The sequence below is a fragment of the Solanum stenotomum genome, chromosome 8, assembly GCF_019186545.1.
Source record: "Solanum stenotomum isolate F172 chromosome 8, ASM1918654v1, whole genome shotgun sequence".
Lineage (NCBI taxonomy): Eukaryota > Viridiplantae > Streptophyta > Magnoliopsida > Solanales > Solanaceae > Solanum > Solanum stenotomum.
Genome location: NC_064289.1, coordinates 9,254,099 through 9,272,576, shown reverse-complemented (window position 1 = coordinate 9,272,576; position 18,478 = coordinate 9,254,099). Strand labels below are relative to the sequence as shown.

The 18,478-nt window shown below is 31.1% G+C and overlaps 2 protein-coding genes and 1 pseudogene across 2 annotated transcripts; 2 read left to right on the top strand and 1 right to left on the bottom strand.

Moving 5' to 3' along the window:
- Positions 1–5,931: 5,931 nt before the first annotated feature.
- On the bottom strand, positions 5,932–8,288 carry LOC125874807 (2-oxoglutarate-dependent dioxygenase AOP2-like). Its single transcript, XM_049555840.1, has 3 exons — positions 7,853–8,288; positions 6,919–7,243; positions 5,932–6,225 (listed from the first exon to the last, which is right to left on the bottom strand). Exons 1-3 carry the CDS (start codon positions 8,227–8,229, stop codon positions 5,974–5,976), a joined length of 954 nt encoding a protein of 317 aa, XP_049411797.1. The 5' UTR covers positions 8,230–8,288; the 3' UTR covers positions 5,932–5,973.
- A 752-nt stretch (positions 8,289–9,040) lies between these two features.
- LOC125875339 (U5 spliceosomal RNA) lies at positions 9,041–9,145 on the top strand (annotated as a pseudogene).
- Positions 9,146–10,014: 869 nt separating this feature from the next.
- On the top strand, positions 10,015–12,153 carry LOC125874828 (V-type proton ATPase subunit c''1-like). Its single transcript, XM_049555857.1, has 4 exons — positions 10,015–10,203; positions 10,291–10,368; positions 11,385–11,555; positions 11,671–12,153. The coding sequence occupies exons 1-4, from the start codon at positions 10,091–10,093 to the stop codon at positions 11,840–11,842; spliced, it is 534 nt and encodes a 177-aa protein (XP_049411814.1). The 5' UTR covers positions 10,015–10,090; the 3' UTR covers positions 11,843–12,153.
- The last annotated feature ends 6,325 nt before the right edge of the window (positions 12,154–18,478 follow it).

The following is an 18,478-nucleotide window of genomic DNA, read 5'->3' as shown; positions in this document are numbered from 1 at the left end:
ATATTCTATTATACAGAGTTTTCTTTTGAGTTAAAGATTTGTAAAGTTGAGTTTATAAACTCTTTTTCAGTTTTAAGCTCTTGTGTGCTTAAGTTAGTATTCCGCTTAGAGTCAGCCAGGATGAGGGTTCGCTTGGGGACCAGCAATGGTCTTCTAGTGCCGGCCACGTCCAGGGTGTAGGCTCGGGGCGTGACACTGTGGTTATTAAGGCTCAAGGCAGTTTCTTCTTGTATACTTATTATGTTGATTTTCTTTTACTATTGAATAGATTCATTAGTATATGTGCTTCCAATACCATTGATTGGAGGTTGTGGGTTAACTTGAGTTTAATATAGATTAGTGATTTGGTTTTGAGTTGACTTGCTTCATTCTATCTATTTAATCACTTGTTTGCTTCTATTGGTAGTGATAAGCTAACTTTAGCTAAAAAATCCATGTCTAGTTTTTTTTTTGTGTAATTTTTATCCTAGTTGGACAGTGGATGAGTATGTTATTCCGTATTTGCATTTTTGTTGGGTTGTCTCTCGTAATTTCGAAATTCACTCATTTTGTTATATCGCGTCATGTGCATCGTAATTTTCCAGCATGTCTTAGTTTTATTTTGCATCTCGCTGTTTTAGATTATATAATATTCCATTGTTTACTGGTTTTCTTGAAATTCGGAAGATGTTGGAATACTTTGATTTACATTGCAAATTGGCTACAATATTCATTATATAGTATTTTAAGTAACCAATTTGCTTATACCATTATGATTTCTTTTTTTGTTTTATCTATTTTTTTTTTTTATTCTCTTTTAATTATCTTTTGAACCTATTTGGAACAGTAGCTTAAGTACAAAATTTAGTTTGTTAGCATGATTTGAGGCCATCAGTTTCTCTCATAAATTTGTTCCATTTTATTTGGATCCTCGGCATTTAGTTTGATCAAGTTCATTTTGCTATATTATTTTAAGAGTCCTTGTGATAAATTGTCTTAGATGTGTTATTATTCTCGTTATTTCAAGGCTCTAACTCCTCTCTTCTATTTTGTTTTCGCATGTGAAATTTGCCCGAGTTCACTACGAACTCACTCCTTTTCCTCACATTTCGAGAGAGCCATAAAGGCTCAAATTCCTTTATCGAGTCAACCGGCAATTGAAAGTCGACGTACAGGTCCCGGAGTCGAAAAAATATTGGAGCAGATTAGAGAATTGAAAAGATTGGACCAAAACCCCACTTTTAATTCCAAAAATTGTATTTTGTTATCTATTGGGCCTAAGCCCATCTAGTCGCTATTCTATATTTTGTTAGAAGCCTAGGATAGGTGAAAAATTGGGCCTAAGGCCCAAAAAAAAATATTTTTTTATGTTAGTTCAGGACAAGTGCAGGCGACTTAAATGGGTCTTTCAAAAAGAAAATGGGCCCAAATATTGGCCCAGGCGGACAGGAAAACCAGATTTGGGCCCAAGTCCTTTTCTCTTCTTTTGCTTTATTGTGTTTGCTTATTTGCCGATATCTGCTACTTAATCTTAAGGTTTTAAAAATTCAAAATCCCCAAAAAACACACATTCTGAATTAATCACTTAACTAAATTATTCGTCTTTTACTTCACTTAAATAATAAATAAATAATTTCACAAAAATACCTCACTTAAATAATAGGTCAATAAGTTCCCTTTTCCCTTTTTTTAAAACGATTCTAACTATAAAAATTGTTCAATTCAAATTAAGTTAAACGAATTTAGCCAAATAATTAATTGTCGGATAACCACATTAGTGGACATTTTAGGTGCTTTTAAAACCTTCCTACAATGTTAATAAGAACCTCGAACCCTTTTCAAGTTTTCACTAGATTCCTAGATTCCTGTTTTACTCTTGTGAAAATGAATAGTTTTCTTGATTTTTTTCAAAAATTAAGTGGCGACTCTTAAAACCAGTTCAATAATATTTTTTAAATAAAACATTTGTTCTTTAGTTTTACATTGGTTTAGACAATTAAAATACATAATCTAATTTTTTTTTTCCTTTAATATTTAGTCATGTAACTAATACTTATTAAACTTAATTTTAGCATGATTTAGTACTTTTAAATTATGATCATTTTCATTATGACTTGTTAATTTGCAATATTTTTTTTACGCGATTTCATTATTATTATTTTTGTTGGATATTTTAGTGTCATTAATCATATCATATTGTGTTATATTTTTAAGAAACATCTTAGATAGTTGTATTTTGGTAGGACTAAAGAAATATTTGAAGTACAAGTAAATTATATGTTTGTATGAATACTTAACCGGAAAAACTCAAAAAATTCGAAAAAACCCGAGGTTGAAAAATCTGAGTTTTATTGGTTTGGTTTGATTTATAAATTTAAAAATTCGACACAAATGGTTTGGTTTTATATTTGAAAAACCTGAATCAACCCGGCTATGTACAACCCTAGTCCCAATAATAGATATAGAATTGATCAGCTAATGTGACATTTTTTTGCAATTAAAAATATTTTTTGGACCCATTCTTTTAAAAAAACACAAATTATTCGTAAATTGGTCTACCTTAAAGGAGAATCCTGGCAAATATATAGGCTCAAGATTAAGCTATAAAAGTACTATTGATTAGTAGAAACTTTCCAGAAACACGAAGTTATCAAAGTTTCCAATGAACCAGTGAAGAACTGAAATTAATTAACAAAACTAAAATCCGTAAAAACGTACCAGTATCTGGAAAAATATAATAGGAAGAAGATCAAGTCCACTGAATGCACAGCGTCCCCTTAAGGAAATTATTCCCCTCTAGTATCCGAGGTTTGATTTGAAATATGTCCTTCCAGGATAGAATGATCTCAATCACCAGTGTATTGATACCCAAAACCATGGTGTCAGCGAGCCACTCAATGGCAGTAAAGTACATGAAAAAAAAATATTTGTGCAGAAGAAGAAGAAGAAATCATAATTTTTCGTAAGTAAAAAATCTGAAGAATTGGTGGTATTTATAGCCAAGATGCACTGGTTTCGAAAGGTTGCAACCTTTCAGAAACCAGACGACCATTCCAGAAAGTTTGCAACCTTTCAAATGGTCATGGCTGTTCTTGAAAGTTGCAACCTTTCAGAACAGTCATCTCCAACGGCGGGAAATTCAAATTAAAACAGGAAAGTGTTTTAAATAAAATGGGTCACGCGGATCCGAGTCGGGTCGGAACATTTCGATTAATTAACTAGATAATTGAAACGTTTTGGCCATTTAATTAAATAAATAATTAAAACAAACTTTGTCCAAAAAAAAAAATCTGTCGATTGATTATTTTCCGGCTGAAGCCGAATCCGAGCGACGATAACGGTGCGAGAGGGGTCCCTCTTTCCAACACTTTTAACAACTAATAGAAGTGTTTCTGTATTTAAACCCTTTTATTTTTCTTTCCACCACCAATGAGGGAGAAATGCCATTTACTAAAGCATAAGAGAACTTGTCAAGTTCCTCTCTTTTCATCTTCCCTCCATTTCCCATTAACTCTTGCTATATACCCAATAACAATTTTAGAAATTTAGAATGAATATGCGAAAACTCATTTTATCGGCTCTAAATATAGATAACGTGACATAACATGTTAAATTATGCTTTAGCATAAGAAATATTTACATAATGCTGAACATATGGTGGTTAAGACATTTTCTTTTTATCACATCGAATGATAATCCATTATGAAATCAAAAAAATTATTCGATGGCCAGCTAGCTAATACCTGTTTGAGAATCAAGTGAATAGACAAAGAAGTATTTTCACATGACTTTAAAATTTAAGCTATATATATATATATATATATATATATATATATATATATATATATATAATAAAAATAACGAAATTCATGTGGAAATATTCAAATATTTGTTAGCTGTTGGGTGGGCTGTGGGTGTATTTTAAATTCTTTTACAATGTATTTGTTGGTTTGTTGTTTTTCGAAGAAAGCTTATTTATTTATTTTTATAGAGTACTATTTGTTCTGTTGTTTTTTGTGTTTGTAGTGTGATGTCAAATTAAGATATTCAATGCAAAAATAGCTAGAAAGTCCAAAATGTATTGTTAGGAGGATCTTATCCTGAACAATCTTTTATGATTAAATAAAGTGTTTGATTAATGATTATTTATATTTAAAAAATTATGTATATGATTGTCCCAATAATACATATAGAATTGATCAGCTAATGTGACATTTATTTGCAATTAAAAATATTTTTTGGACCCATTTTTTTAAAAAAACACAAATTATTCGTAAATTGGTCTACCTTAAAAGAGAATCCTGGTAAATATACAGGCTCAAGATTAAACTATAAAAGTAACATTAATTGTGCTAACACAAGCCATAAATTTGAAGATTAAACTATAAGAAAATATATATTACCAATCATAACTTGGACGATAAAATGATCACAGAAATTGATAAAAAGAGGAATAAACTAAAGCTATAAAATTGTTGATGATATAATGCATGAACGCAGATTTTGGACCCATTAATCTTGATAACATACTAAATTATAAATTTTTGGTGTATTTTTCTAGCTAATAATGTGAAATGGTTAGTTGTCTCCACAGCTAAATGTCAAAGGTTTTAAAATTGTGTGTCCAAGTAATTGCAACTTTTGACAGTCCAAAAGGTCATACATTAATTAATCCATAATAGTTTAATTTTCGTTTTTTCTCTTCTGAATTTTTGTAAATATTGCTGTTCAACATTGAAAAATAATAATAACTCGAGCTAACTTTTTTATTTTTTTAGATATGTGCATCAAAATTCAAACATAACGTTGGGAAACGACCTATTATAATGCAGAGATAGTACAACATCATGTTAAATATTAGTACTGACTAAACATGTTAACGTCTACCAAAAAAAAATAGATTGTCACTGATTGGGTGATTAATCTAACGTTTTATTTTCATAAGATTTTCCATTTATTCAAATAAAAAATTTAAATTGTAGTCTAAACTCTAAAAGGTTCATAAACTAGAAAACAAAAAAAAAAATCATTTCATAAATAATTATCCCCTCCCCCTACCCCCAAAAAAAAAATCATCGGCCAAAAATTGCGAAGAGTTCCATTCAAAATTTTATGACTCGTTTGAATATTACATTGGTTACTTAACTTTTATAGTATTAAAAAACTTTATTATCCTTTTGAATTAATATAATCATCTATAATCGAGAATGATCAATGCATAAGATTATAGTTTGCTCAAAGGATCCGATATTCTTTTTTTCTTTTGAAAATAGAACAACTATAGCTGAGATGAAAATATCATTTGAATTGATTGAATGATTTTGTAAGTGAATTAGCAATAATTGAGTGATCACTTGAAGGGAAAAAAACTTTTTAGATTGTCTTGTGTCTCAGAAATAAATGGTGGGGCCAGCCTGAATCCGCGGGTAATGGATTCACATGGCTACCTCCTCCGGCCCTATCCCACACATGTTGACGTACGTATCTACAATCAAATTAAATCTCTTCTATTATAAAATAAATTTGAGTGACTATTAGTTACGTTGAGTGACTTTTGTTGAAATAAATGTTCACTAATTTGAAAATTAATGTTTGATAAATCGTATATAACATGTTTTCAATCTGTTTTTTACTTTTGAAGTTATACTAAGATACATTGCTTGAATGAACTTTACTTCAAATATCCTTTGTAAAATAATATCTTTCGTAAAAGGTATAATCAGACCCAACTCCATCTTCAATTCCGAACTTTATAAATATCAAATTAAGTAAAAATATATTGAAATCTATTACCCAACGCTACCTCATAATTGAAAAAACGAAAAGGAATTCACAAATTTCTAAATGAGGATAATTTTAAAAAATATTCTAAAAAAGCTATTCGCATTCGATGCTTACATCAAAATCATATTAACTGAAACTTTATTAGTATTATTTTTCCTTTTCCCCTTCTTTCACCTCCTGGAAATTAAAATATTACAAGCAATTTGCATATCAAACACCACAATAGCTTTTGAGAGCACATTCAAGTCTTCTATTTTCCTCTTTGCTAAAGAACTTTAGATAATCAAGATGATTGAATGAGTTGAATAGTAAAGGGTGCTCTTCATCAACAAGCTCTTTTGGTGTTTCAACCATTAGTGAATCTTCCATGAATGAAAATTGTGCTATGGAGTATCTTGCTCCTTTTTCTTCCCCCATCATCACTCTATGATGTGGCGATTTTATCCTATTGTTGCTCCATGCCTATTATCCAACAAATAATATCAAGTATAAAGACAAGAACTTTTATACACACTTAACGTTATAAAAGAATTTTTACGTTATCAATATATATTTATCTTGTGTATATATGTACTAGGTTACTTATCGTATTATCCACGTTGAGAATTATTTCATAAATATCTACAATGCTTCTTTCATTTATTATTCCTACTTATCTGTTAAGTTATTCAATTTAATATTACTTATAAAAATAAGAGGTAGAATCAAAATTTGAATTTTATGAATTTTACTTCTATAACAGTGATATCTGGTATTAGTGACGAACGAGTTTGCATTTAACTTTTATACATATTTTAGTGAACTTGTAATACAAATATAGAGTTTGAACTAAAGCTATTGAGTTTGATCAATTTCATACACTGGCTTTTAGCTCCGACAAAACTTTTACACCTTAAGTAATTAAAGAAGATAAACTACTAATATTTTACTGACACGTGATGTATTTATATATTATTTCATTTGTTTCAATTTATATGTGTTTTACTTTTCCTTTTTCAATTTAACCCTAGTAATATCGGAGATTTATCAGGACCGCACGATATAAAAAAGGCATTATGTTTTTTGGTACGATGTTCACATCTCATTTTTTTACTTTCTTTAAATTTTGTAGTAATCAGTTAAATTAAGACACATAAAATGAAATGAGATCGATACCATGATCGCGTCCCCAGCCATGACGACGATGGAGGAAGGGGAAAGCTCAACTCCAAACCACTGTCCATCTTTCCCTTTGATCTCCAAACCATTAACTTGATTGGTCTGATGAATTGTTGACATGAAGCTCTTGTCTGTATGAGCAACAAATCCCAGTTTTGCTTCTTCTACTTGTGCTTCTCTATATTTCATTACTCTAGCTAGATAATTCACTGATTTGACATGTGGTTCATAGTATTTCTCTACACCATAGCTCTCAAAAACCATTTTCACCACCATTTCTTCTAATTCTGCTGCTGCTTTTGAGTATGCTAGCAATGCTTGGCTAACAAATTAAAATTAAAAAAGGAATAAAAGGATTAGTGATCAGGACGTAACTTAACCTCAAAAAGTAACTCGTATTGTCCAAGATCATAGATGTGGGACCACTAATACGCCTAGACATGACAACTAGAGTGTGGACAAGATAATATGGGACCCAACTAAATCGCTCCAACCTAATGAGAGGTTATCATTGTCTTAATTTATTTTCTTTCTCAAAGAAATTGGAATGATAAATAGTGAATCATTCAACTATATACATATATTTCAATCGTATGACTACTTCAATCTCAAAAACTCGCTCAAGAGTTGCAATTATCCAAGATCATATAAAACGACAAATTGTCATATCATCCACCGATGTGGGACTAGTAACACCCCACACATCTAGACCTGATAATTAACTAGAGTTATGTAGACAAGATAATATGGAGAGGCCCAACATCAAGTGGAAACAAGGATATTTAAGTGTGTCTGACTGATTAGAAAATGAACATTCAACCTAACTCTATACTTCGAAAACTAGATGCTAAAGATATGAGATTCGCCCAAGACTATACATTAAACAAATTATCATCACCGATGTGGGACTATTTAACAAAGAAAATATTACCTAAAATCATTGTTTCCATTAGGCCACATGAAATTGGTGAAATTTTGGATACCTTCAAGTGTATTAGCATTATCAATGCCCATACTCTCATAAAGAGGAATAAATGGGATTTGCCCAACATAACCATACAAAGGTTTACTAGACTTATTTTGTACTTTTTTCTGAGTTGGAAGTTCAAACAACTCTTCTAGTGCTTGAAAAACATCATCATGGATTTTTAATGAAACTTTATCATATAATGCTACAAAATAACCATACTCTTCAAGAGCACAAACAGCTTCTTTACTTGTTTTGGACCATGAATTTGTACCTGGTTCCAAATTCTCCATGGTGAAATCAATAACAGGAAGTTTGTGGGAAACTGTTAGAGAACCCATGGATTTTTTTAATTTACTACTTGTTTTGTCTCTTAATTGTTTTCTTGGAATTGATGTGTGTGACACATTAATCCACATATCTTATATAATGGTATTGCTGATATAGGATAATAATATTGGTTTGTCACAATATCAAATGCTGTTTTTGGAGTCATATGACAAGGAATATTTATTTTAAAATATATATTTTTCAGGACCATAAGTATGGCGCAAGATTATTAATTTATATTTGCATGCGGGGAGGTTGTGGTGTATGATTGTATGCAAATTATACTTCTATTTTGGATAAGATAGAGTGATTGTTTCTGATAAGACGCTCAATTCAAGAAAAACAATTTCAAAACATATTTGAGAGGGACACATTATTTAATTTAGTGGGTTCCTACATGACGAAGATAGTGATTTCAGATTCAATATAATAAGAACAATGTTAATTTACTAGGCTAGCTTAGATATCAGTTGGAAGCAAGATGTTTAAGCTCATTTAACCTTTAATTAATAATTTACATATGCACTTTTGATCCTTTTGACTATGCATCATCACAAACTTAATAAATTAGTAAGGATTTTCTTCTTGATGAGATGGATATTAAAAACAGTGCGAAGTAAAGATTTTCTTTTTGATGAGCTCGATATTGAAAACGGTGTGAAGCTCATATTCACGGGCCCAAAATGCAAGCCCAATACATAAAGCCCATAGCATTAGCCCACTGCAGAAACTAGAAAAACATCCCACATCAGTAAGTAAGTGAAGATGCAAACGGCTTGAACTTGTATATAAGGAGATCAAACGCCTCAGCATAACTCACGCAGCCACGCAATGAGCACATAGCGAACTATTCTTTCGCTTTTTACTAAAGAATACCATGTGCACGTTGCAAATAGTGGCATACGCCTATTTTTAGAGGGGAAACCTCAACAATACAAGTTAAAATTTTTGCAATATTTCTGTTTATGTTAAGTAAATATCCCTAACGATCACATCCATAATTTAAAAAGTAACATGCCCAACTAATAGCAAAACTAACAAAAAAACATCAATTGTTGTCATCCCTTCAATCTGATAGTGAAGATATTCCTTTAGATCAAATTTCAGTAAATCAATTTGTTTTGATGTAATATCTCTGTTTTATTAATATACATATCCAAGACATCATCATTGATTATACATTAAATATACACAATTACACATTATTTATACTATCGATACATTATAGATACATTATTTATACAATATCGATACATTATAGATACATACAATCATTTTGGTTGATTTTTTTTTTGTCACTTGTACATTTACATAAGAAGTCCTTTGTTACCGGGTTGGCACATTTATGCCAATTTGGTCATTCACAAATCGCAAGAATGACTTATTTTATGAAGGTGTTTAATTTTTATCCTTCAAATTCACTGTCTTTAATTTTTGTCGTCTGATGTTTTAAATAACAAAAATAGTGATTGAATAAAAAAAATATTTGCAAGGTTTCATTTATTCATACTTATGGTTATAGAGGCTAAGTTCTCTACTCTAAACTTTTGTAAAAAATTTACAAGGTACAAGTTATGCTTTTTAAGACAGTTTATTCATACAAACTAATGTTTGATTGAGGCTAAGTTTTCTAAATAAACTTTTTGTCTTACGAAATTAGGTCATATTTAAGATATGTTAGCCATAATTTTTTCTTGAACAAAAATTAAAGACCACCGATAATTTTCCTCAATCGGCCCAAACTTTGTTAAATTGACCCAAATAAGAAGGTAGTGACCCGGTCCAACACGATACATGCTGTTTTCTCTCTCCTTTGATTCATCGGATTCAAGTAATTGAGATCAGGATCGTTTTGTGTGGAAACAATCAATAATGGCGGGTCCATCGAGCTCATGGTCGCGAGCGTTAGTGCAGATCTCTCCGTACACCTTCTCCGCTATCGGAATTGCCATTGCTATCGGCGTTTCAGTCCTTGGTGCTGCTTGGTAAACTTTTCATTTATTACTCGCTAGGGTTTTCAATCAATTTTTTATCAATCTAACGATTTCCGTTGGAATTATGAAATGTTTTAGGGGAATATATATAACTGGAAGTAGTTTGATTGGTGCTGCGATCAAAGCTCCTCGGATTACCTCCAAAAATCTGATTAGGTAATTTGCTTTTTTTAATTACTGCAGCGTGAATTGAGAAGGCTGATACCAGCAGAAATTGCTAAAATTCATGTATTTAGTTTTGTTTGCCATAAAGTGGAAATGAATAGGTGTATTAGGCTATTAGATATACTAGGGGATTAAGCTGATTATTGGCTTTTATCTCGATCTTTGCATAATAATCCCCTTTATTATCATCCATTGCTAACAATTCATGTTGTTTTTAAAGCATATAAAGATTCTGTATAACTAGTTCGTGAACCAAAAAAAAACCTTGAAAATGTCACCATGCATGTTAAAGTGTATAACATGGATTGATATTTGGCTTCAAGTCAGAGTAATTTTTAATAGATGTATTGTTAGTGCGAAATGAGAAGTTGAGTCAAGCTTAGGCAGACCAAAATTTCTAAGAATGTGTTGTTTTACCTTACTCTTTACTTGCCTTAGCACCACATATGTTTGTATCAGAAATTTTGCTTGCAGGTTATGTTTTTTATTCTGATGGTAGATTGATTCCAAACTGTGAGCTTAATTAGTCAGTTTGCTCTACCATTATTATAGCTCTGTTTAGCTAATAGTGTAATCACTAGGTGCTGTCAGCCAATGATACATGAGTTTGACAAACTATTCCGTGATTGCATAATTTTCTATTTGGAAACATACTCTCATTAAGAGTGGTAATTCTATGTCTGAGCTTCATTTGGTCAACTATCCCATTATACTCTCTGCCATCTTCATGAACTTCTGTTTACAATCTTGTCCTGCCCTTTATGACACTTTTAAAGTTATATATAAGAAATGTTATGCCCTGATGAGAGAACAGAGATGTATGGTTCTGGGGTATTGGGACGATTTCTGGCCCTTGGCTTACTATGCTTGTGTACTATATCTTTAAGCAAGTTTGAAGTCAAAGGCTCATAGTCTACCGCATATGCATAATGCCATTATTGATGATTCTTATCTTTAGTTTGTTTCCAGTCCTATTTGTGCAATGTCTCAAAAAGTTTCTTCGTCAGTGTAATTTTTTGTGAAGCGGTTGCTATATATGGTGTTATTGTGGCCATCATTCTTCAAACAAAGCTCGAGAATGTACCTGCCTCACAGATTTATGCACCAGAATCTCTTAGAGCTGGCTATGCAATTTTTGCTTCTGGTATCATTGTGGGCTTTGCCAATCTTGTCTGTGGGTGAGTTTGAAATAATTTTCTCCTTGTACATGGATTTCTACTAGTGGTTTTAAGTTTAAAGCAATGTTTTTTCTTCCCTTTAATTATTGTTATTCCTTTTATTTCTTTTGAAAAGGTTGTGCGTTGGAATAATTGGAAGCAGCTGTGCTTTATCTGATGCACAGAACTCCTCACTTTTCGTTAAGATCCTCGTGATCGAGATTTTTGGTAGTGCACTTGGGCTGTTCGGTGTTATTGTGGGAATTATCATGTCAGCTCAAGCATCTTGGCCATCCAAGGGTGCATAAGCCTTCACATAATGTGCTTGTCATTAATTTCATAGCAAATGCATTAGTCTTGGGCTCTTGGCCATCCAAGTCTGTGTAAGTCTTTGCATTATGTGTTTGTTGTCGGTGTTTAAATTATACTGTATTCTGTATTATATGCGTTTGCACGAGTCCTTTTTTGTCCCTTTCTTCTTTTTGGCCTTCCACAGTTGCATTTTGATGTGCAATTACTGTGTCAACTTCTTTTGTTAGTCTGTTCATTGATGTAATTTTTCTTAATAAAGCTATTGAGTACTAGTTCATCTACTCTATTTCAAAAATTGTATAACTTACCTCCATTTGTATTGGATGGCCCCATCCATAGCATTTCACGGCTCATTGGTAAATAGATTTTGATCCTCCAGCTTACCTTTTCAGGTGGCCAAATAAGGCTAAATCATATTTGTTTCATTGCATCATTTTGCCAATGAGACTTGTTTCTTATTTCATGACAAGGATAATTCCTTGTTCCTCCGTTCTGCCCCCTCATTAGTGAACACTCATAGTCATAGACAAGGTGCATCGGGTAACAGGAGAACGAGTGGGAGGAAAGTCGAGGATAATGAGAGATTTATGGTATAAGAAGCAAAGCAAGAGCTGCAGTAGGCATTCCTTTGTCATAGAATCATCTCATATTAATGAATGAAAGAAATCCTTGTCATGGAAGAGTTGCTGAAAAAGTGATATGAATATGCAGAGGCTGATTTATCTACCAATTCCAAAGACCCCTTGACACCATGTTATATTTGTCATAACAAGCTAAAAGGCCAGATTCTATCTTCTTTTAACCATGTGGCTCAAAAAGGTAAAGCTGTGTAGTGTGGAGGGATGATGAGGGATGATGAGTAGTTCAGCCTCTATTCGAATTATGTTAGTGGCTTTCGCTTTTGCCAGATCTAGATCTGAGTTTCAAATTTGAGTATAGCCGCCTTCAGAAAAGCGTTCTTATTTCATTGCTTTTCTCATAGCACAGGGTCAAATATCAACCCATGACCTTGCTTTTCGTACACATATATACACTGCCTGGAAATATATTTCCCAGTGAACCTTGTTTGGTTGATAGCAATTATTTTTTGTTTCACAGGATCTTTGCCAGTCTTGTCCACCATTTTGTTATACGCATTCATGCCCATTTATCAGCTTTACAAGTTGCAGTCCATACATGAATTATTGTACCTTCATGTTACAGAGTAAAGTAATGATATATGTCAAGGACTAATGGACAAAACAATCTTGAAAAAAGTTTTTTGAATTACAAGACTAGAAATGTGTCATAATTTTGAAAACTTTGTGCATTATTTGTAACTGGTATGCATGTTGTCTTTTTTAATGGAAAACAATTTCAAATCCTTCTTTTAGTTGAAAAACTTCCAAAGATGGGGAAAAAATGTGATTGGTAAGAATGTTTGTCTTTTAAGAAAAACTTAAGGCTGCGTTGCCAAATCTACATATTATCAGTATGAATGTTTGTCTAGTATTTTTGCCAGCTTATACATTATATTCATCAATAGCCAGAGAGGACTTCTTTATAATGGGTTGTTTGACTCTAAATACGAACTCATTAATTTAGCATTACATAATAAGTTCGAGACTTTAAACCGTGAAAAACTATCAAAACTTTCAGCAATTCTTGTACAACAATAGTTCATAAATAAGGTATCAAAACATTCTACGGTGTTGCATTAATAAATTGCATAGCTCTATGTTCTTTTTATGAGTAAATACTTGCGATTACATGTTATTTCAAACTCTCAAATATACACGATTTTACAAAGATCCACTGCTATGATCGATCAATCAACAACAATAGTAACTATTTTTTCTTAATAATATTCCTCAAACATGATACAAACAATCTTTTCATGTTGAGTATGAGTTATTTTTCGCAAAAATAAGTATTATATTTTTAATAAATCGGAACCATACTTGAAATTTGAAATCCTATTGTTTTGAAATTTCTAATCGAGATTGAAGTTAAAATTGAAATTTTCTTCACGATTCATAAATACACTGATTTTAAATCAAAATGTACAAGAATTATCATTCGCTTGCCTCAAAAATTATAAGCAAAAGAACATTCAGTTATATCTCAAATCGCATGGCGAAACGCCTATTTAATATTTAGTCCAACGCCGATGAGATAGATGGTAACCAAATTGTGATTACCAACTGTAGAGTTGGAGGGGATCTGTTTCTCCGTTGAAGAAAAAAAAACAGTACTGTTTGAACAAAAACCTAACTTCACGTGTCCTATTTAATAGCTCTTTTTCATGAATCAATGAAAGAAAAGTTTTGTTAATTTACTCTGGTCGAAACTCTATATTTGTTTTAAAAAATTCATCTAATATGTATTTAGCTGGAACTACGTAATTTAAAATGACTAGATTAATCCTAAATACAGAAATTTCAAATTCTGATGCCGTTAATAACACGTAAACCCAAAATAACAATACAATAATTATAGACTTATAGTACTAAAAAAATTCATTCAAATGTACGTTCGCTTGATTTTTTGATAGAATTGAATAGTGCATGCAAATAAAACGTACGTCCCAATTTGTGTCCTACATATATCATAAAACACATGCCCTACATACACCTATGCCATCAGAAATTATATTATTATTTCCAGAGGGTACACATAATGAAGTACAAGTATATGTTTAGGCAAATATTAATGTGTGGTAGGTGCAACTTATAAGAGTCATTTTCTCATTCTTAATTTGCTTTGTTATTTGATGATCTTCTTTTTTGAAAACCCAATCCATCTGTGACTTTATATATAACCCTCTAGTTGCATGTAAAATTTTACATCAATCGAGTGTTTACATCAAATTATATAAATCTATTTATCATAATTAATCAAGTAATTTGATGTTTAGATCCTCATATATTATAGTACTGCACTTATAAGGGTGTTTTGGTATGGCGTTTCCAAATTTTTTTATGTTTCATCTATTAAAATATTTTTTTAGGAAAACAAATTTCTTAAAAATAAGAAAAACGATATATATGATGTACATAGGGAAAATAAGTTCCATAATTAAGTGAGATTTCAAGTTAATTATCGCTCCTCCCCAACTACCCAACACCCCCACTCTCCACCCCTCTACCCCAATAGTATTTTACTAGACTACATATATAAATAATCTTGTAATGATATATTTTTTAACTTACTTATCAAACACTACAAAATACGTAAGAAATTGGAAAACATTTTTCTTCAATACCAAACACACCCCAAGTAATGAGTTATACCGGAAACCGTCTCTATACAGACATATTATTCTTCTCAAACCTTACTTATAGAACGACTAGACTAAGTATGTCATTATATGATTATAAAGGATCAGGACAGGGCGGTATATGACAATAGCAGGCAAACCAACAGAGACTTTGATCAAAATATACAATTCACTCGTAAGTCAACCCAATATTTTTCCAAATGGCCAAAAAGTGTGAGTTATGGAGTTCTTTATCATATGGTTGGTGGCAGTAAACGTCCACATGAAATATTAGGTATGGCAATGGGAAAGTACTGTGGGGAACTTTTATTTGTCCACCATATTATGTAAGAGGAATCAAAAGTACTACTATTTATAGTATAGAAATATAATATATAAATGAATTTACGTCAAACGTCCTATTTATAAAAATGAATTATTCAAAAAGAGCGAGATAGATTTAGAATTATCTACTCATGAAATTAATTCGGATCGAGATCAAACGGAATCACTTTGATTCGAATGGGAGAATTTTGCGATGATGAATTATGAATTAGCTTCTTGTCAAGATCCATTAATTGTAGTCCAAGCTTACCCTTAGACACTTTGATCAGCCTTTTCTTACGCACGAAAATGACAAAGATCAGTCAAACTTTTAATTAGGAGTGGGCGTTTGGTTTTTCAGTTCAGTTCGATTTGGATCTTCGGTTTTCGGTATTAGAAAAGTGTGCACGGTTTATCAAATCAAACTAATTCGGTTCGATTTTTCTACTTCGATTCGGTTTAGTTTGATGTTTAAAATCGATTTTTCGGTGTATGAAAAATAAAATGAGGACAAAATCAAAGTATAGATACTTTAAAATTTAAAAGTATGTTAAGGAATAATGTGTTTCGTCCTGAAACACTTATTGTGCTAACTAAAAGACTATATTTACATTTGTCAAGAACATTGTGCCTCCAATTACTTCTCGAGAAAAAAAAAGGACGAAGACGAGTTCCTTTGCATAATGTACATCGACAAAAATATGTTTGGTTCCTCTTGGAAATTAATATTTGAAGCTAACTATTGAATTGTGCATTTGTTGCTTCTTTGATTTGTTCATGAATGATTTAAATGTTATATTTTTAGTTAAGAGAATATCCATAAATATATATATATATATATATATATATATATATTATTTTATTTCTATTTTTTAAATAAAAGTTCGGTTCTTCGGTGCACCAATATTTTAAAACCCTTACACTGAACATCCAACAGAAGAACCAAATTTTTTTAAAAATAACATCAACATCAAACCAAAAATTGAAGAACGAATTAGTTGGATTCAATTTAATTTTTAATTTTTCAATATTTATGTCCATCATACTTTTTACCGAATAACATAAATTAATGTTTTGTCAAAGTTTGATGGCATGGCATTGCATGTTCTTTTCCTTGCGATTTTCAAAGAGTTTGATGACTGGACTTTTCTTTGGGGGTTGGCAAGTGTTGGAGTCATCACCCAGGTTATGAAGTCATCTAATTTGGCAAGCATAAACAACGTGACCTACCCATACGAATCTTGAAAATCAAGGTTCACATTTGATGTGATTTGAAAAAAAGAAAAAGGTTGAATGTATTCATGTGATCTTAAATTTGTTAGTAAATTTTATTTAAATATTTTTATTATATACTTGTTTTGATTGAGCATCTAAATACGTGATAAAGTATTTCTATTAGTTATTTTCGACATATATTTTGAAAAGGTTTTTGTTATTCTTGAGGTGTAGATAAGTTGACCACTTAAAATACGTCAGTTTCTTTAATTATACACATTAACCTCAAAAAATCCTACTCCCTCCATTCCATATTAAGTTAATTTTTGAGGCATTTTTCCATTTTTCAAATTAACTTAATTGTTCAGTTTTCAAGACTACTTTTAAAGTGTTCTTCCAATTTTACCCTTCATTAGTTAGTATTGGAATTAGTGATTAATTAATATTTAGTTATTTTAATCATAAATTTGAAGGATAAAAATGAAAAACTAGGTTCAATTTATGTCTTAATCTACTTTTCTTAAAGGGTGTGAAACACCTTAAAAATTAACTTAATATGGAATGGAGGGAGTAAAACATTAGGCTTATTGAAATTGAGGTTGATCAATGTGTATAATTAAGGGATTGAGATAAAATAGTTTATATCGCTAAGATATCCCGTAAATTGTAATAGGCGTTTGAGAACACACACATAATCTTATTTTTCAAAATTTAAATAAAAAATGTCTAATAAGATCAACATTTGTTATATATTGTGTTTAGATGCTCAGCTGAACCAGACTATTAATCGAGTATTCTAAAACAAATACAATTATACATAATATCAAAATGTTCTCTATAAAAAATTCATATTCAAAGCTTGAATCGGTAAGGAATGATTACTGCTCCAGTGACCAGAGTATCTTTGGTGTTTCTACTGCGGTCTGCACATGTTACTCCTTTACAAAAATTAAGAGTATAATTAATGCAAATATAATTGTTGAACAATTAAAATAAAATAAATAGATATTCTTTCCATTGCAAAATAAATAATGTTTATTATCTTATTCTTAAATAAATAAATATCTTGAAAAAGAGGTAACTCTTAGTAGTTTTTTGTTATGTAAAATTCATTATATTTAAATAAAATTAAATTTGAAAAAAATATTATTATTATATCAAATATCACTTCATTTAAAATAATATTAAAAAAATAAAATATCACTTATTTTAAAACGAACAAAAAACACACCTAACTATCACCACTTATTTTAAAACGAACAGAAAAACACACCTACCTATCACCAACCCATAGCATGCCGCCAGAGATGTAGTACTAGTTATAAGACTTAACACATAAGCAGCCCCTTGGATTTGCACGCTTTTTTCGTTTAGACACCTTAGAAAGGCCTTTTTCCTATTAAACACCTAATGTATATTCAAAGTGTGTCTATTAGACACACATTGCTGATCTGGCATAGTGAATGTAGTGCACTCATTAAAAGCGCGTGAGAGATCTCTAATATCTCTCTTCATCCCTATTTTTTCTCCTCTTAACGCTTCTCCTCCATTGCCCCCAACACTGTCATAATCACCTCTCCTCTTCCTTCACTTTCTTTGTTAAATCCAGTAAAAAAATAAGTTAAATTAAAATGGTATAATTAAAGCAACATTAATCCCCATGGTTGAATTTTTTTAAAAAGTACATGATTAAGCAAAACCCATGAACAAAGTTGCAAAAAATAACTAAATACGGAGTTGTACTATTTGATTTCTTGGTAATTTCAAGTTTTGATCATATTTGTTAATGATAAAATAGAGAGGAAGAAGAAGAGAAGATGTTGTTAGTGGTAGAATTATGGAAACAATCGATAAC